The sequence below is a fragment of the Bombus pyrosoma genome, linkage group LG7 (assembly GCF_014825855.1).
Source record: "Bombus pyrosoma isolate SC7728 linkage group LG7, ASM1482585v1, whole genome shotgun sequence".
Classification (NCBI taxonomy): domain Eukaryota; kingdom Metazoa; phylum Arthropoda; class Insecta; order Hymenoptera; family Apidae; genus Bombus; species Bombus pyrosoma.
In genome coordinates this window covers 4,776,595-4,794,895 of record NC_057776.1, presented here as the reverse complement: position 1 = coordinate 4,794,895, position 18,301 = coordinate 4,776,595, and the positions used below count along the sequence as shown (strand labels likewise).

General features: G+C 46.7%; 1 protein-coding gene across 6 annotated transcripts in view; it reads right to left on the bottom strand.

Moving 5' to 3' along the window:
- Positions 1-18,301, bottom strand: part of LOC122569772 (Kruppel-like factor 2) — a 44,924-nt gene that overhangs the window by 20,146 nt on the left and 6,477 nt on the right. For 3 of the 6 annotated variants that reach the window (XM_043731344.1, XM_043731342.1, XM_043731343.1), the window contains exon 2: positions 9,958-10,032. The exons of 1 other annotated variant lie outside the window; for it this stretch is intronic. In XM_043731344.1, coding sequence (XP_043587279.1) covers positions 9,958-10,032 — 75 coding nt within the window. Of the gene's footprint in view, positions 1-9,044; positions 9,851-9,957; positions 10,033-18,301 lie in introns of those variants that run through there. 2 more of the 6 variants (XM_043731347.1, XM_043731348.1) reach the window with 1 other exon arrangement.

Below are 18,301 nucleotides of genomic sequence, written 5' to 3'. Positions count from 1 at the left end.
TTTGGTAGAAACAGCTTCGTGTTAACACTTTGACTGCTACGTTGGTCATTGGTGACCCAAGCGCTGGAACTTCTTACAATTGTAAAAATTGTATGAAAATTGACAGTTGGGATATTTTGAATATAACCGATAAATAGAAGATAGTTTGAAATAAAAAGTGCTCCATTGAACGATTAAACGTTTTTAGTAGAACATCGATAAAAAAAATGAGAACAAATGTTGCATCTAACGGTGCACCGTGTTAAAACACTTTAAACATAAATGTGGCTCATCGATACGTAGGTGGTCACCTTTTTGGTCCGATTCTTAGCAATTTTTCATCCTAACTGTTTAACATTTTTTATAGCACTCTCTGCAAAATTTTCGTGCCAGGTACGCTCGCCCTTCTTTCTTCTGCGTTTCGTGTCGCAATCTTTGTCGAATAAGTATGTTTGACGGCTCTGGTGAACGGCACTGTGTAAGGCGCGTGGCGAGTGCCATTCTAAAATCTGATAACTCGATTTTGTTTTCGTTGCTTCTTTATAGAGTATCATCGCGTTTGGAATTGATGTATTTGACAATAACTTTAAAGCTAATTTTATATACCACTCAAGGGTTCTTCTATGTAGTATAGAATATGCTATCATTCGATCTGATAAATCTTCAGCATATTTTCCTCTGTTGTAATCTACCACTACCACTGTTTGACCAGAAACATAATTTTCTTTGCGGACCTCTACCATTTCAGCCGAATATTTTCTCGAAATCATAAAAATAATCATAATACTGTTTACTAATATCTTCCACACGTTTCAACAATATATTCTGCATGTTTTGCTTACAACGAAATAACGAATGCGAATGGTTTGTTGAAATAAACGAAGCCTCGTTATAATATGTCGCTATCAACTGTTACAAAGGCGCCACGGTGGTCACCCGTGACCACCAATAAGATAAACGGTCCATTGGGGAAGAACGTTGTCTTACGTCATCAATTTATTATTTTACCATTATATGCTTTGTATAATAAAGATACTCCCGTGGCGCCCTCAACGAAACATGTGACTTCGGCGTGACAGTCAAAGTGTTACTATCGGTAGTTCTAGTGTTAACCTATACAAAAGCCAGGAATCTTTTAACGCGATCTTGCGTTCAAATATCGATCGTTATCCACCTTGTGCCTAGTTTACGAGCACCGCGATCGCCGCTATTACGATCATTGCCAGTTTAAGGCTATAAACCGGTTATTAAAGTTAATTACATGTATTTCAAGCTGAATTAAACGATGTGATTTCATCCGTTTCGTAGGCTGGTCTGTGCTCGCAACACGATTCGCCAACCATCCTTTCTTTTCCTAGCGATTTTCCTCGCTATTTACAAGCCTACTCCACCCACACCACGTTCCAACCGGAAAGACTCGCGGTTGTTAGCCGCGACCGTTCACGAAGAAATTGCGTCTTCTTCTTGGAACGAAGGAAACGATGGTGCGACGAATAATCGACAAAATAGGTATCGAAATCGAAAGACACGACCATATTTACGAGGCTAGAGAACGGCCCAGAGAGAGAGAGAGAGAGAGAGAGAGAGAGAGAGAGAAAGGGAGGGAGGGAGTGAGGGAGAGGTGACCGTTACAGTCTCGTTAATTAAATGGTTTATAAGCTTGACTAAATATTCGAATCTTTGCATTCAATTAGTTACGGGTCGCCGAGGGCGATGTCTCGAAAAGCGCGACTATACACGGTAGATAGGGTTGCTTGGGGCTGCGAGATGCAAGACGATTAGAATGAATGGCCGCCATAAATCAGGTTGCTCGTTGGAACGGACGCGACGCGACGCGGCTCGGCGCGACGCAAGGGGGTGCAAGGAGGTGCAAGGAGGCGCGGAATACGTGGACTCGGGTTAGCTCGTCCTACCGCTACCTGGGACCACCGATCCCGTAGACCTCCGCATCCCGTGCATCGTTTCACCGTCACAGCTCTCCCTTTCGCCGGTTCTCTCCGATGTGCTCGCGATCCTCGTTTGCCCCGTTTTCTCCTTTAACCGTGGCTAATCTAAAACCTACTGCTCACGGTCGCGACATCGGCCTATCCGAATAATGCTGATCCAGCGGCCGCTTCTTCGTTCGGTTCGTGTTCCTTCGGCCGTGCACGCGCTTGTGCTCGTGCCCGATCCCGCTCGTCGACCCGTGCCGTGCTGCGGCTTTGTTCGTGTCCACCGAAAATAAACGAGCCACGAGCTGACACGGTTCGAACGAGCCTGCTTTTTTCCTCTACCTTTTTGCCCTCCCCCTTCCTCCAGCTCGTCGTCCCTTTTTCTCTCTGCCTGTCTACCCTTGCACCGCTTTCAGACGGATCTAATTATCGCAGTCGCTTTTATTGATTCGCCTAAAAATTTATTAGCCTGTGACCTACGCACTCGCGGCCTTCGTTTTGTTCGCCACGACACGGGTAACGACACCGGCCCATGAAACTTCACTCGTTCGGCTCTCGATACGAGGAAACTACATGGCTTCGCATCGGCAAAACGACGTCGATTCCGACCGATCGAATCGCGTGCTGTTTTCCATCATTCGCCACTTTGCAGGCAGTTGCGTGTTCGTCGAATGGCGCGATCGAGTTCGAATACGGCAGTTCCTGGATTCGTAGTTTCGTGGAAAACGACAACGTATCTCGTATCTCGGCGGAACGTTTGCAAAGCCGTGCGCACGCGCGTCTCTCAAGCTGCCCCGTAGCCGTAACGGATGACACACTTTTCGCGGAAATTCACAACGCGAGCGAAATACGTAGAACGAAGAAAGCCGGTGAAAGCTGGAACATGGTGATTTTCATTGGCCACGGGAAATCGCCACCCCTGACTCGCTACTTGTTTAGCTGGCGACCCAGGGAGCCAGCCATCTGCAGGATCAACATCTCGTTCGAGGCGGTAGCGATCGGAAAGTTTTAATACTACGAAGAATCCGATGATATCTCGGTAAGGCAAAGACGGTGTCGCATCACAATACGTGGAACGTGATCCTTGCGTCAAGCAGCGTATTCATCGATATAAACTGCTCGTCCGTTTCATCCCCCTAACGATCCTGCCGTCGATCAAGCTACAAGTTTCCAATATTCAGGTCGTAAACGAAAGCGGTGTATTTCGTGGAAACTTGTCTATTGAAAAACGTCGATAAAGATGATCGATGGAATGCTGGTAAGATACCAGCAGCGAAATTCTACCTTTCGGCCAATTGCTCGGTAGAATTTTTAGTTCACGCAACGGCCGCTTTCGCCGATTTCGCAGATCGTGCGACAATCGACTTGTATTCGTCGTTACGACGTTTGCTGTGCATGAATTCGTTGCTATTAATGGTTCCTAACGAGCGGATAGCAATTCCATTACGATTAGCCTGACGCGCTTTGTGCGGCTGGAATGTTTGAGCAAGTGCGTGGGCGTGAAACGTGGTCGGGGATGACGATTGTTCGGAGGCAGCAAGGTATATCCACGTGCGTGTGTAGGGACGCGAGTGTGTGCGCCGGTAAGCGCATACACGAGCGATGGACGAGACGAAAACTCGGCTCCTCCACTACTCCACTCAGCGGTGAGCATGTTTCCTGATGGGGTCATCAGCGCGAATTAACATACTGGGTGGACTCGTATGACACGCACACGTGCGCTTCTTTACCAACCTTTCCATCTGACTCAGTCAGCCTTTCTCTTTCTCGTCTTTGCCCTCTTCCTCTTCCCTTTCCTTTTCGTTTCGTCCCGTCACCCTCCCCCGTTTTCTTTCAATTTTCTTTGCTTTGTCCCCTGTGATCTGGTCGCGTCTCGTATCCTCTCACCCTTTTCTCATTTCCTGGCTTCGTAGATCCGTCGCTCTGTCGTTCCTCTCACCTTTCCCCCTCTGTTTCTGCTATGTTCGCACCGGCGAAAAGGGAAAACAGAGACTCAAACGGTTTCAGACGGCGGATCTATCGGTTCAGACGCGATATGACAGAGCACGCGAAAATGCAAAGCATAGCTACGTATGTTATATTGGGTTGGCAACCAAGTGATTGCGGATTTTGTCATTAGGTGGCATCGACAAAATCCGCAATCACTTAGTTGCCAAACCAATAGCTGTTTATCTCCGCTAAAAAAGAAAAATAGTTACGTACCAGTGGAAAAAGCCGGAAATGGAGAATTTTCGAGAGGCTACAACGTACAAACGACGTGTTTACGATGTTTGTCTTACTTTGTTATGGCAAGCATACGCTTGGTCGCCTGATTTTCGAATAATTATCGGCGAGCTTTTCACTTTGCCAAGAAATTATATCGCGTCTGGTGATTGTTTTCTTGGGAAAAGCAGAAATTGATTCGCTTCGCCTAATAGGAATTCGTCGGCAGATCGATCTCTCCCTGGCTTAACCGAATACAATGAGACAATTACGGGCAGAAGATAAAGGAAAAGATAGAAAACGGATTAGACGATAGCCCACCGGTAGGCCGGCAGGTTCCAATCAGCGTTTACTCGCAAACGAATATCCAAGGTATTTATCATGGACAGCTTCTTGTCGTCCTTCCATTTCATTTTCTCATCCAACGGTGTAGAAGGAGAAAGGCCGAGCAGTGCGTCAAAACACGTCAAATCGAATCTCTCGCTCTCTTTCGCTGCCTTTCCAAGATTTCACGATATTTTCACCTGCGAAAGATTTTACGTCGAATTCGTTGCCGAGCGCCTTGCACTCTGCATAGCAAATATACCAGATTTGATTTCTATTATTTATTTCTAATATACGTAAATCGTATCATAGTATCGCAGTGCATACGGTTGGTACGTTGTGCGGTTCCCGTGAAACGAAGTAAAAGGCGAAGCGAAGGGGCACCTAAAGAAAAATTGTGTGCATTCGACGCCAATGGGCAACGAATTTTGTCGATGCGTCCCATCGGCAGTCACAGAAATTTGACGCGATGCATGGCGAGACGAGGCAAGACGAAACGAACAGGAAGAATGGAATCTCAGCAGGACATTAATATCCAAGACTCGTGTTCTCTCGATAAAACGGCCGATTCCTCGCGCGCTTCTGCCGAATCTCATGGTATAGATTAGTCGTTGATAAGATCGACTGGGCAGGTAAAAGGAGCGAGTTCTTTAAAAGGAAATACTCTTGTCACTGCGTGTCACCGCCGCAAAGAACCGCGCGATCCCTTTGGCCTACGCGAATCTGTACGTTTCGCTTGATTTCTCCTTTAGTTTTCTCTCAAACCAATGTTCGCCCGATCGAAGAACCACGCGTGATCGATCTTATCGGATCAGACGCTACGACGAAGCGACAAGTATCGTATCGGCAATGGCGACAATGGCAAAGATCGAGGAACGCTGCGTTACAAAAAGCTTGCTCTCGGTTAATTCATCAATGTACACGGCTCGATAAAATTATCGTCAGACTGCGTATTCCGTGCGTGCTACTCGGAATATCCCTTTCGCGAAATTCTCGCAAGGACGAATCTTTGCCGCATGGAAAGTACGCGTGCCGATACCTCGTCTTTGTGTCATTGAGATGTCGTTCAACCAGGCGTTTTTGCAAAGCCGATACACATTTCACCGCGTCGTTGATTCTGGAAACAGCAACGCGATATTTTATAGCGCCACTATTTTCCAATCCACTTCGTGCCACGCCGCATCCAGCAGAGATGCAAAAACTTGTCCGAATTCCAGCGCAATCTAAACGCGCGCCTCGAAACCTCACAATTCCGGTTAACGTTCAACTTTGGCTTTTCGGCTGGCAAAACACCGGCGAGAAGTTCACCGCAGCAAAATCGACTCCCGTCGAACGTCAAAACGTCGCGTCGCCAAACCATCCACGACGCGATGCGTGTCGAACCACCGTCTCAGATTTAGCCGCAGGTCGACCGTTCTTTAGGCGCGAAACAATCGTGAAATGTCAGAATTTCATAGCCATAACCTTTTCTTTCAAGAATACGCAAGTCGGTTTCGCGAACGCTGTCATCGTATACCTACGTACGTCACTGAATCTCGTACGGATGCATGTGCGTCAAGTCGCATGCCAACCACATTGCGCAACTATCGCGCCGCCAGGTCGCCAGAATCCTTCGCCGAGGATTTTAGCAACGCCGGGTTTCATTGCTCGTCTTAGCTTTCCGATCTGCCGAGTTTACGCGCCAGTCGAGAAAAGAGCGCGTCGAAATAGGGAAGGTCAGAATTTCGGAAGGATCAGATTCCTACGCTCTACCTAGCGCGCACCATGCTGCACAATGGCGGTCGTACGGTGGTTGATTTGTGACCACTAATTTTCTGTTCGGACACCGACGCAACCTCGGCCCACCCCGCCTCGACGCCATTAGACGGTCATTCGGAAAACCAGCGACCCGTATCCTGTGATATATCGCGTTTGCCCACCGACCTATCCATAGATGCTGCCTATTCTTCGCGCTTAACACGCTTCTTCCTCGGAATAACCAACTCTTCAGCTTCACCAGCGTTTACCGAAAATCTGTCCGCCCGATCCGCCTCCCTTCGTTCGCTCTGCCCACTTCCATCGTCTTCTATCTCCACTGCAACCATTCTGTCCACCAGATCTATTCCGTGCGACATATTTTTAACGTAAATGGCGTTTACGAGACGCGAACGAACGATCAATTTGTACATCGAAAGGCTGGTAACCGTTGGACGGTAAAAATACTTCAATTAAGCGAGTCACTTTTAGCGAAAGGTTTCAGCGTCGATTTTTAGCGGCGTACGTTCAACGTATGTCATTAAATAATTATCGTAGCGTCACCACTATTACCGTATTATCGTCATTGTCGTATCATCGCTATTGCGAGACGAGAAAGGAAAGAGCGAAGGTGCCCTCGCCCGCACGCTTTGCGTATTCTATCGCGAATAATTATTTCCTCGGCGACGCTCACGCGCTAATTCTATCGTTTAAGAACTTGCGAATGATTGGTATAATGCGAAGCGAAGCTGGTGGACGCGAAACGAAAGCGAAATTTGGTATATCGATGCGCCACCGGTAATCGGCATCTTGACAAACATCGTTTTATCATCGATTGGTAAAACGTTGCGTGTTTAGGATCGCAATTATTTTACAACTTCCGAAAGAATTCAACGCGCTTCGCAAGCAGCGGATCGCACGGACCCATGAGCGGAACGTGCCATGATTATTCATCGATAACGTTATGGCTTGATCTAAAGTCTCTGGATGAACGTAGATTCGTCGCTGATACGTGTTTGCTAGGTAAAATAAGCAATGGCCATACAAACGGTTCGCGTATTTTTGCATCGATAGATTTTAACGCACCACTTGCAGGGAGATGACAGGAACTGCGCAATCTCGAATAATTTGTGTATTCGAGGCTTTGGTATTCTTTCCATCCGAAGTTGATGGTAAAACAGCTCCAGAAGTATTTGAGCGCATGGTCCTTTGTTTTCGAGAAATTAATGGAGAAATTACGTTCTTGGTGAAGCAACCTTTTGCGTTTCGAATGTTTTCATTGCTATCTCGATCCACAAACTTGTAGAAACATGTAGCGGTAATGTAATAAACAAAAATAATCAAAAATTTATGGAAATAAACTGTAAAAATGTAATGTTAAAGGGAACGCAATATCAGTTAATTGATTAAAGGAATTTATAAAGTAAAGTATAAAAAATACTTATTAGTTTCTCGAAAATAAAGGCTCATGCGCTCAAATCCATTTGGGGTTGCTTTACCATCGACCTAAAGCATCGAACCAATTCATTCGAGATTTCGCAGTTCTTGTCATCGCTTTGTTAAATCTTTAAGAAACCCGTTACCATTTCACTGTCATGCTTGTAAACCTAAATATTCTTATCTTGATACTCTGAATCGTATTTGCTATCTAGCTAACAGTTTTTCCAGCCGCGTACATTTCTTCTCCGTGAGTGATGCGTCGTTCAAACGTGCGATTTATGAGGCGTTATCTTGATCCTAGCTTTACTGTTCAACCATATCGTTTCATCTGTGTTGCGCAAAATTTTCATTCAAAATTTCCTTTTCTTTTCTCTTCTTCCTACCTTTCTGCGTCCGACAACTACATTCCATAAATAAATAAATAAATAAATAAAAGAGTAAAAGACTGTTTAGGTCGAAATAAATCTTTCGTAAAGGTAGAGTATCAGTGGTTCTTATTATGTGGTTTCTAATATATATACAAATATATACGTGCTACGTCGCGATCGGTAATCGCGTTAGCCCGATATCTCGATCTTCCGAAGCTTCCCTTTGTCCTGGAATTTTGGCAGGTGGCCCACCTGTCGACCGATTCATGCATTTCTACCGGACCTGCGATGCTCGTGCTTCTAGGAAGAGAATACGATTTCCTTCGAGTGGAACCTGGGGTCGAGGCTCAAAGGGATCAGCCGATTATCGTTTTCCTATCGGTAAACTGGTAGTCTTTTAACGACGATCGGTCAATCTTTGACACTTGTCCCTTGCTTGGGTTACGTAAGTTAACGCAATGGTTTAAGAGGTCGTATGGAAACGTTGGTCACATCGACCAGAAAGTATACAACGTACAATAAAGGGCTGTTCAACCGACTTTTCTACCGATGTTTCCAAGGTGCCACTGTCGTGTACAATATTCTTCGTGGAACATAACGACGGCTAGACGATTGTATAGAATTGTATAGAATTTGTTCAAACGTTAGACGGAGAGACAACGCAAACAACGCGTGATTCGGACGAGTGGTGTCCTAAGAAAGATAGGGATTTTGTGTGTGTGTGTGTGTGTGTGTGTGTATGTATGAGCGTTTAAGAGAGAGGGATGAGAAAGAAATGGTAGAGAGGCAAAGAAAGAGAAGGAAAATAAGGAAGAGTGAGAGGAGTGGTATGGAGAGCGCTCACATCACATTCTAGGCTATTCCGCATTCTGTTCCCCCACTTTCCATCGTCCACAAGCCACCGGCTCACCTCTACGCCTCCGTGACTGCTGGAAAAGTTGTATAACGAACACGTACGCGTGTACCTGACACGTACATTCGCCTCATCGCAGTGTTTCGCGTCTAGATGTATACGTACGTCGCGGACCTCTATACGAACACGGCTACCTATGACACGGGGACTCACCTGCGTGAACACGTTCGCCCGTGTGCCTGTGCGCTGCACCGCTGCAAATTCACCAGCAGCACGGCCACTGGACAAACGACGAAGAACACGCGCACACTCGGGGAAACACGCGTTCAAAGTTCCTTCTTGCTTGGCGCTGTTGCCAATTCCTTTTCCGATTTTCCTCGCCGATCCGTCGCACCAGGGTACATCTTCTCTTGCCTTAACCTTTTCTTGCACTCTCACAAGACGCTGTTTCATTCCTTCCACCACGTACGAGCCGTTTAATGCAAAAGTGATGTAAGTCGAAAAAGTTGATTACTCGTTAACGAAGGATAAACTAAAAATTCCGTAAGAGGTCGAGTGGCCGATTCTCGCTTATCACGCTATTATCAGCGACCAACTAATGAAGATATATTTACACGGTTGCCGCGGAAAACGGAAGAACGAAGCTTATGCTTTCGAGATGCACGGTTCGAGCAAATAGGCAAAAAGTTGACTTACACCACTTTTGCATTAAACGACTCGTATGTTTTTCTTTTTTTCTTTCCCGTAACGGGACGATTTACCTCGCGCAGTTTCGCCAACGTCCTTTCAAACGTCCCATGCCAACGATCACGTTTTCTTTCGTTTTTTACTCGCATACCACCTTTCGGGTCGACGCGACCACAGGACGCGACGCTATGCGATAACATAGTATCGTTTAAAGTCAACTTCACGATCGGCAAACCTCTTGCGGACAAGGAGCTGACGCGAAACCGAGAAAGAGAAAGAACGAGCAAAAAAGGCGGGGGAAATGGCGGAGACACATATTCGAGTAGAGTGGCTATTGCTGTAGGGAACCACAGCAAAACGTACGAAGATTCCATTACCTTACCTATTTTCCTACGGTTCTTTCTCAATTGCTCGAAGAAGCGTGCAAAGTCGCGTCTACCTGTATGTTAAAAGGAGCCTCCCTCCTCTTAAAACGATCGTGTTGAAGCTTTCCTCTCGAACGCGCCTCCGCCTTCTAAAAATGTATCGCGCGGAAAACCATCAGTTGAACGTACAGTATGAACACTTGAACGTACGTGCGTATACTTGGACGTCCGTATATATGCTTGAACGTCTGCACGTATACTTGGACGTCCGTATATATGCTTGAACGTACGTACGTGTACTTGGACGTCCGTATATATACTAGGACGTCTGTACGTATACTTGGACGTCCGTATATACGTTTGAATGTACGTGCGTATACTTGGACGTCCGTGTATATGCTTGAACGTACGTACGTATACTTGGGCGTATCTCATTGCAGTATTATCGGAGAATGCGAACGCATTTTGAGTCACAGAGCGAAGGAATAACAGAAATGTGTTTTTGCAGAATATTTCGTCTTGTGAGGAACAGCGAACAGCAGTGCGCTGGCCTGATCGCATGTTATCGCATGAAGACATCTTTGGATGGTAATGAGAGTGACAGCGCGCAAATCTGTACGCACGCGACTGTACGAACGCTACGTTCAAATCGATTCAATGAGTTTCGTAGGACGAGGCAACGCGGTTTAACTTGTAATCGAAAACGAATAATTGACGGTGATTTATGAGCGCGGCTAGTCATAGGGAAGAGTGTAAATGTCGTAGTAAGGTAGAGTATAATATCTCTAATACTACTATTAATAATAAAATACTCTGTAATATTAATATCTCGTACGACGTAGTTCGCGCCGAAATCGTAAATTTGGCAACCACGTAATTTTGACAATGTATCCGACGTTTTTATCGAACGGTACAAGTTTCTATCATCCGTCGAATGCCATCTGCGCAGGACAGAAATCGCGGCTTTCTCTTCGACGGATATTCCGGATTCCAATAGGACAAAATGGATCATACGCGATTCAGTAAAATAACGTAAAGCAAAAAATATTATGCGTCTGTTATCTCCGTATGAAACGAAAGAAACTTTTGGCACAACCTAATACGATAAGCGACACGTATACCTGTTCCCGTAAATCACGACCTTGAAACCGAGCATCTATGTAAATTCGCATGTCCATAAATGTATCGGGCTGTAACGTAAATAAGTTCGGGAAGATAAAAAAAATGTGGAGTTTAAGCGAACTTACGTAACAACCGAATACAATTTGCGCTGCACTTGGTTCGTGCGACTGCATCAACCGAAACGTGTCTCTTTGCTTCTTCGCGCGGTTTCCTTCGCGTCTGAACGTCAGGATAACCAGTTCGCTCTCAATGCTGTGACGAATAGCATCGATGGCCGATGGAACCGAGCGCGTGTTCTCCAGGAAGCACGCGTGAACGTTGGGAAATGCGCGAGGGCCAAGGTCGTACGCGCAATTTCGTAGTCACCGTTTTCTTCCCTTCGAGAACGATTCTACGGAGAACAAGGCAAAAGCATCGCTCCGAATCGAAGAAACGGATTCAAAAAATAAGCTGGCGATTCTACTCGTCTAAGGCAAACCGCAAAACCGTAAAAGGAAACCGGCGGTAAATCGTAGCAACTATCGTTACAGTTATAAGCGCTGTCGACGCAACAGTGATCAACCTTGACCAACCGCGGCAAGCGTGCAGAGCGCGCGTTCCAAAAATATTCGGCCCAGAACAGATACGATAGATCGGACGTCGGCGACGGTGGTCGCCTAAACGTAGCCAAGCGGCGAGCAACATCCACGTTCTTCTCGCTGGCTGTGAAACCGGCGTGGCGCGGCGGTTGGTTCTGCCGGAGGTGGCGCGGCGTGCGCCACGCGCCATGCGCCACGCGCCACGCGCGAATAGCGACAGTGAAAACAGCCGCTCGCAGTCAGACGACATTCTCGATTTCAATGCCACGCCACGTTCGTCGCGTCGTCCTGCGCCGCTCAGACGCCTCCCTGTTCCGTTTATCCTGATTTTCCTCCGTCTCGCTCGTGTTTCCTCGACTACGAGGAATCTGCATCCTCTCCGGGGATAGAACTATAGCCTCTGAACATGACGATAATCCGCTCTAACGCATCGTCTGGCAAATCTGTATAAACCGTTGCGCCGAAGAAATCACGAGCGGTCGCGCCAGCTCGACCAGCTGCTCGTGCAATTTGTTCGACACCCGATATATGTCTCTTCTTCGACGCGGATCGCATGTTCTTCGAGAATTTTGCCAACCGATTAATCGTAATGGTGAACGCTTAGGGTTTAGTGTGCCTGGAATGTTCACCTTGAAATCGAATGTGTCGATTGTCGTTTGAAGGGCAGCGTCGATCCGTTTCGAAGTTTCGCACCATCAAATTCGAGAAGTCGTTACGCACGTTGCGTAAGAAGATGCGCGGTTCGTTCGAAAGCCGATGCCGTTCGATTTTCGAGACGACTGATGATAACGACAGGAAAGGATAATCCGTGTAAATACGAAAAGCAAGTAATTGCAAACAATCTAATCTCAATGTGACATTGGCCGCAGTGCCGATCTAACCTGCAACGATGTGTACCTTTTATAAGAATATGTTTACTGGTGATAAGACGCTCGACGAGCGACGAGGGAAACTGAGAAAACCAACGCAGCCCAGCCGACCGCGTGTTTCATAATTCATGCTTCTATATTCGCGGACGCTCCACTCTCTGTAAACGAACGCCGATCATTTCCTACCTTCTTCGTTTCGACCTACTCTCATTGCCTGACAACGATTCGCGACACCCAAATACCATACGTCGTTCTTCGATTTCACTCTGTTTCCCCATTGCTGTATCATCCTTTGATCGATTGTCGTTTTCTCCTCTTATTATTATTATTATTATTATTATTATTATTATTATTTATGTAATCGCGGTCTCACTAGCTTAGAAACAGATTAGCTCTACAATTCTTTTCGTTCGTTCTTCCATATTTGTTATAGCTGGCTTGCTACCACTCTACCAGTCAACTAATTGCTTATTTACGTGACCTATTCTACTCTGTTTCCACCTTATTACTATCTAACCCGTCGTTTCGTTGTATTTCGTATTTAACTTTGACGCTGTATGAGTGACGCGTCATTTTTTCTCACGCAAACTTGTACGGCTCTACGTACTTTGGTTGCGGATCGTCGCGGTGTGCGTTCGTCGGCTTTTGCCTGCGCGCAGAATCGCGAAATATCGCAGCTTGTGCGAAAACCGTGAGAAAAGGGATACAAACCGGTATTCGCGGAGGAAGATAACGGCTACGTTAAACGCCGTATCGGTGTCGAAGCGGTTCGCAAACGTCATCGGAAGTCAAACACGGATCAAACCGAAAAAAAGAAGAAGAGAAAAAATGAAAAAGGCCGAGCAAATATCGCGTCCGTTTGCTTTTCAGGTGTCGTTCTCACATTTGCGTCTGCGTCGTTCTAATCGATGCACGCGATCATTTCACCGCAAATAGATATCCACGTTCCGTTCCTCTATCTAAAGATACGGCTTGTATGTTCGTTTAAGAATCCGTCAAAAACTTCTTATCGAAAATAAATTGCCCCACATCGACGATTTCTCTGAATATTACGTAACCAGCCATTAAATTTCCACCTAATAGCTAACGCGTGTTTACTATCGTGCAAGACGACGGATTACAGCGCCTTTGCGAAAAACGTAAATCGCGGAAGACGGGTCGTGACCTTTGCCAACGCTCGGCCAATAATTTTATCGATTTGTTATACCTTGCGTAATAAGAACGGTCTTCGATCGACTGTTGCAACTATCTTTCCTAACTATCGAACGTTCTTCGGATGATATCACGGTTACAACGTATAGATCTGGCAAAGCTAATGGCTTGAGATTCCAGTTTTTTTTTTAAAATCCAGCTCCTTCGATAAGAATCCTTGCCGAATTACCGGCCGAGCATCGCGTCGCATCCAATACGTCGTTCTAATACTATCGCTTTATAAGAGACTGGGAACGGAACGGAATGGAATGGAATGGAATAGAATGGAACACTATCGCGAAAGTCTCGGTGCTCTCTCCGAACGGCGGCGTTACAAACCGAACGGAGACCGCGGTTTATGCTTGCACGTCGTGCTCCGCAGATACTAATCTTGTTTCTTGACCTATATCCGCTTTTGCGGCATTGCGCAATACGTTGGAAAGGTGTCTTCGAAAATGCAACGTCTTTGAACGAGAGGCGGCGAACGTTTTACTCGTCGCCACGTTCCATGTTCCTTGTATCCGTCTTCTTCCTTGCGTGGTTGGAAAAGTGTGATTCGTTAGCAAGAAGAAGCGGGCGATCGCGTTCGAAAATTCGGTCGAATGTTGGCTGAAAGTAGTAGCGTGGTACCTACTGGTTCGAAAGTACTCTAGCGAACGTGCGTTACATCGACTTTTGTCCCCTGGCTGTGCAAAGAAAGGATTTACATGCGTTTCACGGTTCCCGGCATTGCTGACACGATTGCCACGCAGCCGAGAGACACGTAGAATGCGTGTCGGTACGCATCTTAAAAGTCACTGCTGCTCACCGGTCTTCCTGCAGGCCGCACAGTACGCGCCGAAGGCTAAAGACCTCCTTCGAAACTTTTCTACTAGCGTGAAACGCCCCTGGAGCACGCGACTCTTCTATTACGTATCCATCGACGATACATATCGTCCACTAAACGATTTTCGTCGGTTCGTTCGAACGGCCGCTACTATTTTCGAATCGGCCGACTCGCGACACGCTGCGCTCCCCCTTTCGGAACTTCTTAATAACGTATATCACGTATATCACGAATCGACAGACCTTGCGAGCAGCTAGCTTTTCTCGCTAAAACTCTGCCTAGAATGTCAATTCCCGTGTTTTATCCTGCCGCTTCCTCGCCATTCCTTCGGATATATCCAGTGCTCGGTTTACGCGATCGCCAATATCAACGATATCGTTGATATTCCGTGCCAACACCGAAATCTCTCTGGACACTGTGACAGACGGTTGAAAGAGAAACGATTAAAAGCTTCACGTGTCGTGGCATATACGAGAGCTATCGTTTCGTATTCAACGCTGCAAGTGACGCACGATTATAGGTTTATATCGATAAACATCGTTGATACCTCATATTTCATAACGGATTCACTACCGACCCGATCTAAGCGTTGTTGGTTGGTGTTGGTGTTGGTTGCGATGCACGATGCGTGCAAACGACGACGTAGAAATATACCTACGTTTCCCTGATCTTCAGTACCGCGTAGGTCAACGTTCAGAAAGGATTCCAGTCAGACTCATCATCCAACGCTCCTCTTTCCTTGTCCTGCCTCTTTCTCTCATTCTCTCTTTCTCCATATATATATGTCTGTCTCTTTCTTTCCCTCTGTTTCTCTTGCCAACATGCGACTATACTATGCACGCGATCGGTACCAATGAGAGCGCACGCTCGCGTCAACGCGATTCAACTTTCTATTCCAATTGGATAGCAAACCGCGATCGAATCCTGTCCTTGAACGAAGATGCGCGAACCTTGAGTCACGATGGTATCCTTTTTGTTCGCGCGATCTCGATTTCAATTCGACCGATTGGTCGCAAATTCGGCTACGCTGCGAGCGACGCGACACCACAGCCAGACGAGGTGGGACGTTTCGCGGTTTTATCGAAGCGACACGTTCGCGAAAACGAAGCAGCGCGAAACGTTCGGACGGCCGGCAACCTTTACGTAATGACCGACTCGAGAAAGTAGCCCAAAGTCTGCCGGCTATAAATCAGCCGTTCAACAACACCACCAATGCCCTTCTTTCTTTCTACCGATCCGATCTTTCAATTTTGACTCGTGACGATATTATGCAAATGAGCCAAACTTTCCTATTGTCCGCCCTTTTTTCTTTTTTTTTTTTTCATTTCCGATAACATCTAACGACGATTTGTTCGACGAGTTTTGAAAAAATAACTAACACGACATAGTTAAAATTACACCGATGTGTCAACGATGAATCAACCGCATATATATATGTGTGTGTATGTGTGTTTACATATCGTTCTATTATTCGAAATTTGGTTGTACCGGGTAGAAATCTGTTTCCGCGTACCGCGATTAATCGGGTAGCTGGATAGGGCATGGCAGGGCAAGGTAAGACAGGCCAAGCTAGGCCAGAGTGAGATCCTGAGAAGAGAAGAGAAGAGAAGGAAGAAGATAAGGATAAGGTAAAGTATAGTGAGGTAAAGCAAGGCAGAGAAGAGCAGAGTAGACAGGAGAAAGAAAGGAGGAAAGAAGGGATCTTGGAGGCCCCGGGCGCCGCAAGTATAACGGTACTTGGCGAGAGAGCGCAACAGAAACGGATAATCAACTAGCATCCGCCCAACCGAAAACGATTCGCGTCTCTTTCGTCTGCCTTGTCCCCTCTGTTTCACCCTCTGTCGATTGTTTTCCCCGTTAAAACTAACTAGCCGTCGATAACGTTACGAGACGTTGGCGTAACGAGACGATTTTTTAAGACACACCGCGATCGAATCGATCGATAACATTGTCGTCACGACGTTGTCAAATGAGATTGCGTGAAATATGCGGGCAAGAAAGTACGACGGAACACGAAAGTGACAACAGCTACTCCATTCTCGGCTAGAAAAGTCAAATTTTTGCACGCGCTTGAAGTAGGAAGACACGGCCGTGTGTCGAGCCATTAAAATCCATCTCATTGGTATGAGGAGCGCAAAGTCATTTCACAGTTATTACAGCAGATACACCGTTGCTTTACAATCCGTCTCCCGTGTTAGTTCGTAATGCTAATGTGTTATATAGTTGAGACTTCCGTACCAGCTACAAAGAGCTTGTTCGCGAACATCAGGTATGCAATGCCACGAGGTTACCTTCTATGAGGTCTTCGTTGCTTCTTACTTACAACACCCTTATTGTGCTGCCATCGGTCGATCCGCCACACTCTATACGCTCTATCCTATTCCCCTTCTCTTGTCGCGTTCCATTCTAATCGATCATTCTCGCGTCTTCGATTATCCGTTTTCGTGGATAACCGATCGTCGGTATGGCGGTCGAAGTTCTTGCATTCTCCCGTCGTTCGATCAACGATATTTTTAAAGCGTTGAAACGAACACGCTGTTCGAACTTATCGTTCCGACCGTCCTCACGAATGACGTGTCGTGCGGAGACATTCGCGGATTACGAACTACGATACTCGAACGTAGAGATACGAGCGATCCTCTTCGCGCCATCTCCCTTCCTCTTTCCAACGATTTCGTAAAACGTAATTCGCCTGCAACCGCGAGCGGACTAGACGGTAGCATGTCAATCGCGGCAGTGAAAGAAAATGATTCTATTTGTGAATTATCATCGAAGCGTTTCGACAGGTAGTAACGGGAAATTTGTTGGTTTCGTGCTGCTTCTATGGAGTAAATTACCAGAGCGTATGTCGAACGAATAACGGTGTAGCAAGTTTATATTCCTTTTCCACGTGGTCGATGAAACAGCCGGTAAGTGCGAAGCACCTCGGACTTCTCGTAGCGCGTATCGGTAGAAAATCGAACGATTCGCGATACGATTCGCGGCGACTGGCGCGATACAGCTCGTGACGAACCGTACCGGAATACCAGCACCGGCCAGCCAAGCAGCGCCTTCTCGATCGACCTGTTGCCCTCTCGATCCTCTCGACTGGAACGCGTCTCTACGCGGAAACGCCACGCCGCGCCACGCCGCCGCGCCGTCGCCTTCGGCCAACCGCACCGTACACCGCGCCGATCACTGCCGAGTGTATCAACAAATATACGTCCCTCTCTTGCAGTTATACCAATCGCTAATTCCTATCTCTCTTAGAAATGATTTTTCTCGGACGCCGGTCATTCTTGTCGCGACACGTCGGTCGCCGACGTGGTCATCGTCGTAATTTCAAGAAAAGGTCCACGAGACATTTCCTCGCCTGGATCTCCGCGACGAATCTAGAGGTTTCGCGTGAAAATGCGCTCGGTGTCGCCACGTTCGATCGAGATTAACCATCGTCGCCGATAAATTCCCAGAAAAGCTGCAACGTTATCGTACGAGTGATCGGACGGCACGTAAATCGTCGGCCGATTGTTCCCACCATTCGAGTTATATGTATCCATTTACGCAGGGATACGTATATCCACGTGCATTTGAACGTAATCGTTGGGTGCGTTCGAGCTTTTCACGCTTCGCGACGCGCGTCATATCTGTTTCCTGGCGATCGTAGCCCGTGACTTGGAGCTACCGAAACGGTGAAACGATATTACGAACGATAGCGAGAAGGAAGACGTTTCTTTGTCGAACGCGAATCGATTCGTTAAGACCTTCTTTTCTCGTCCTGTGCGGCTGGTTTTCTTTATAGTTTCTTTATAGTTGACGCGAAAGAATTGGAAGAAAAAAAGGGAGGGGGAAACGC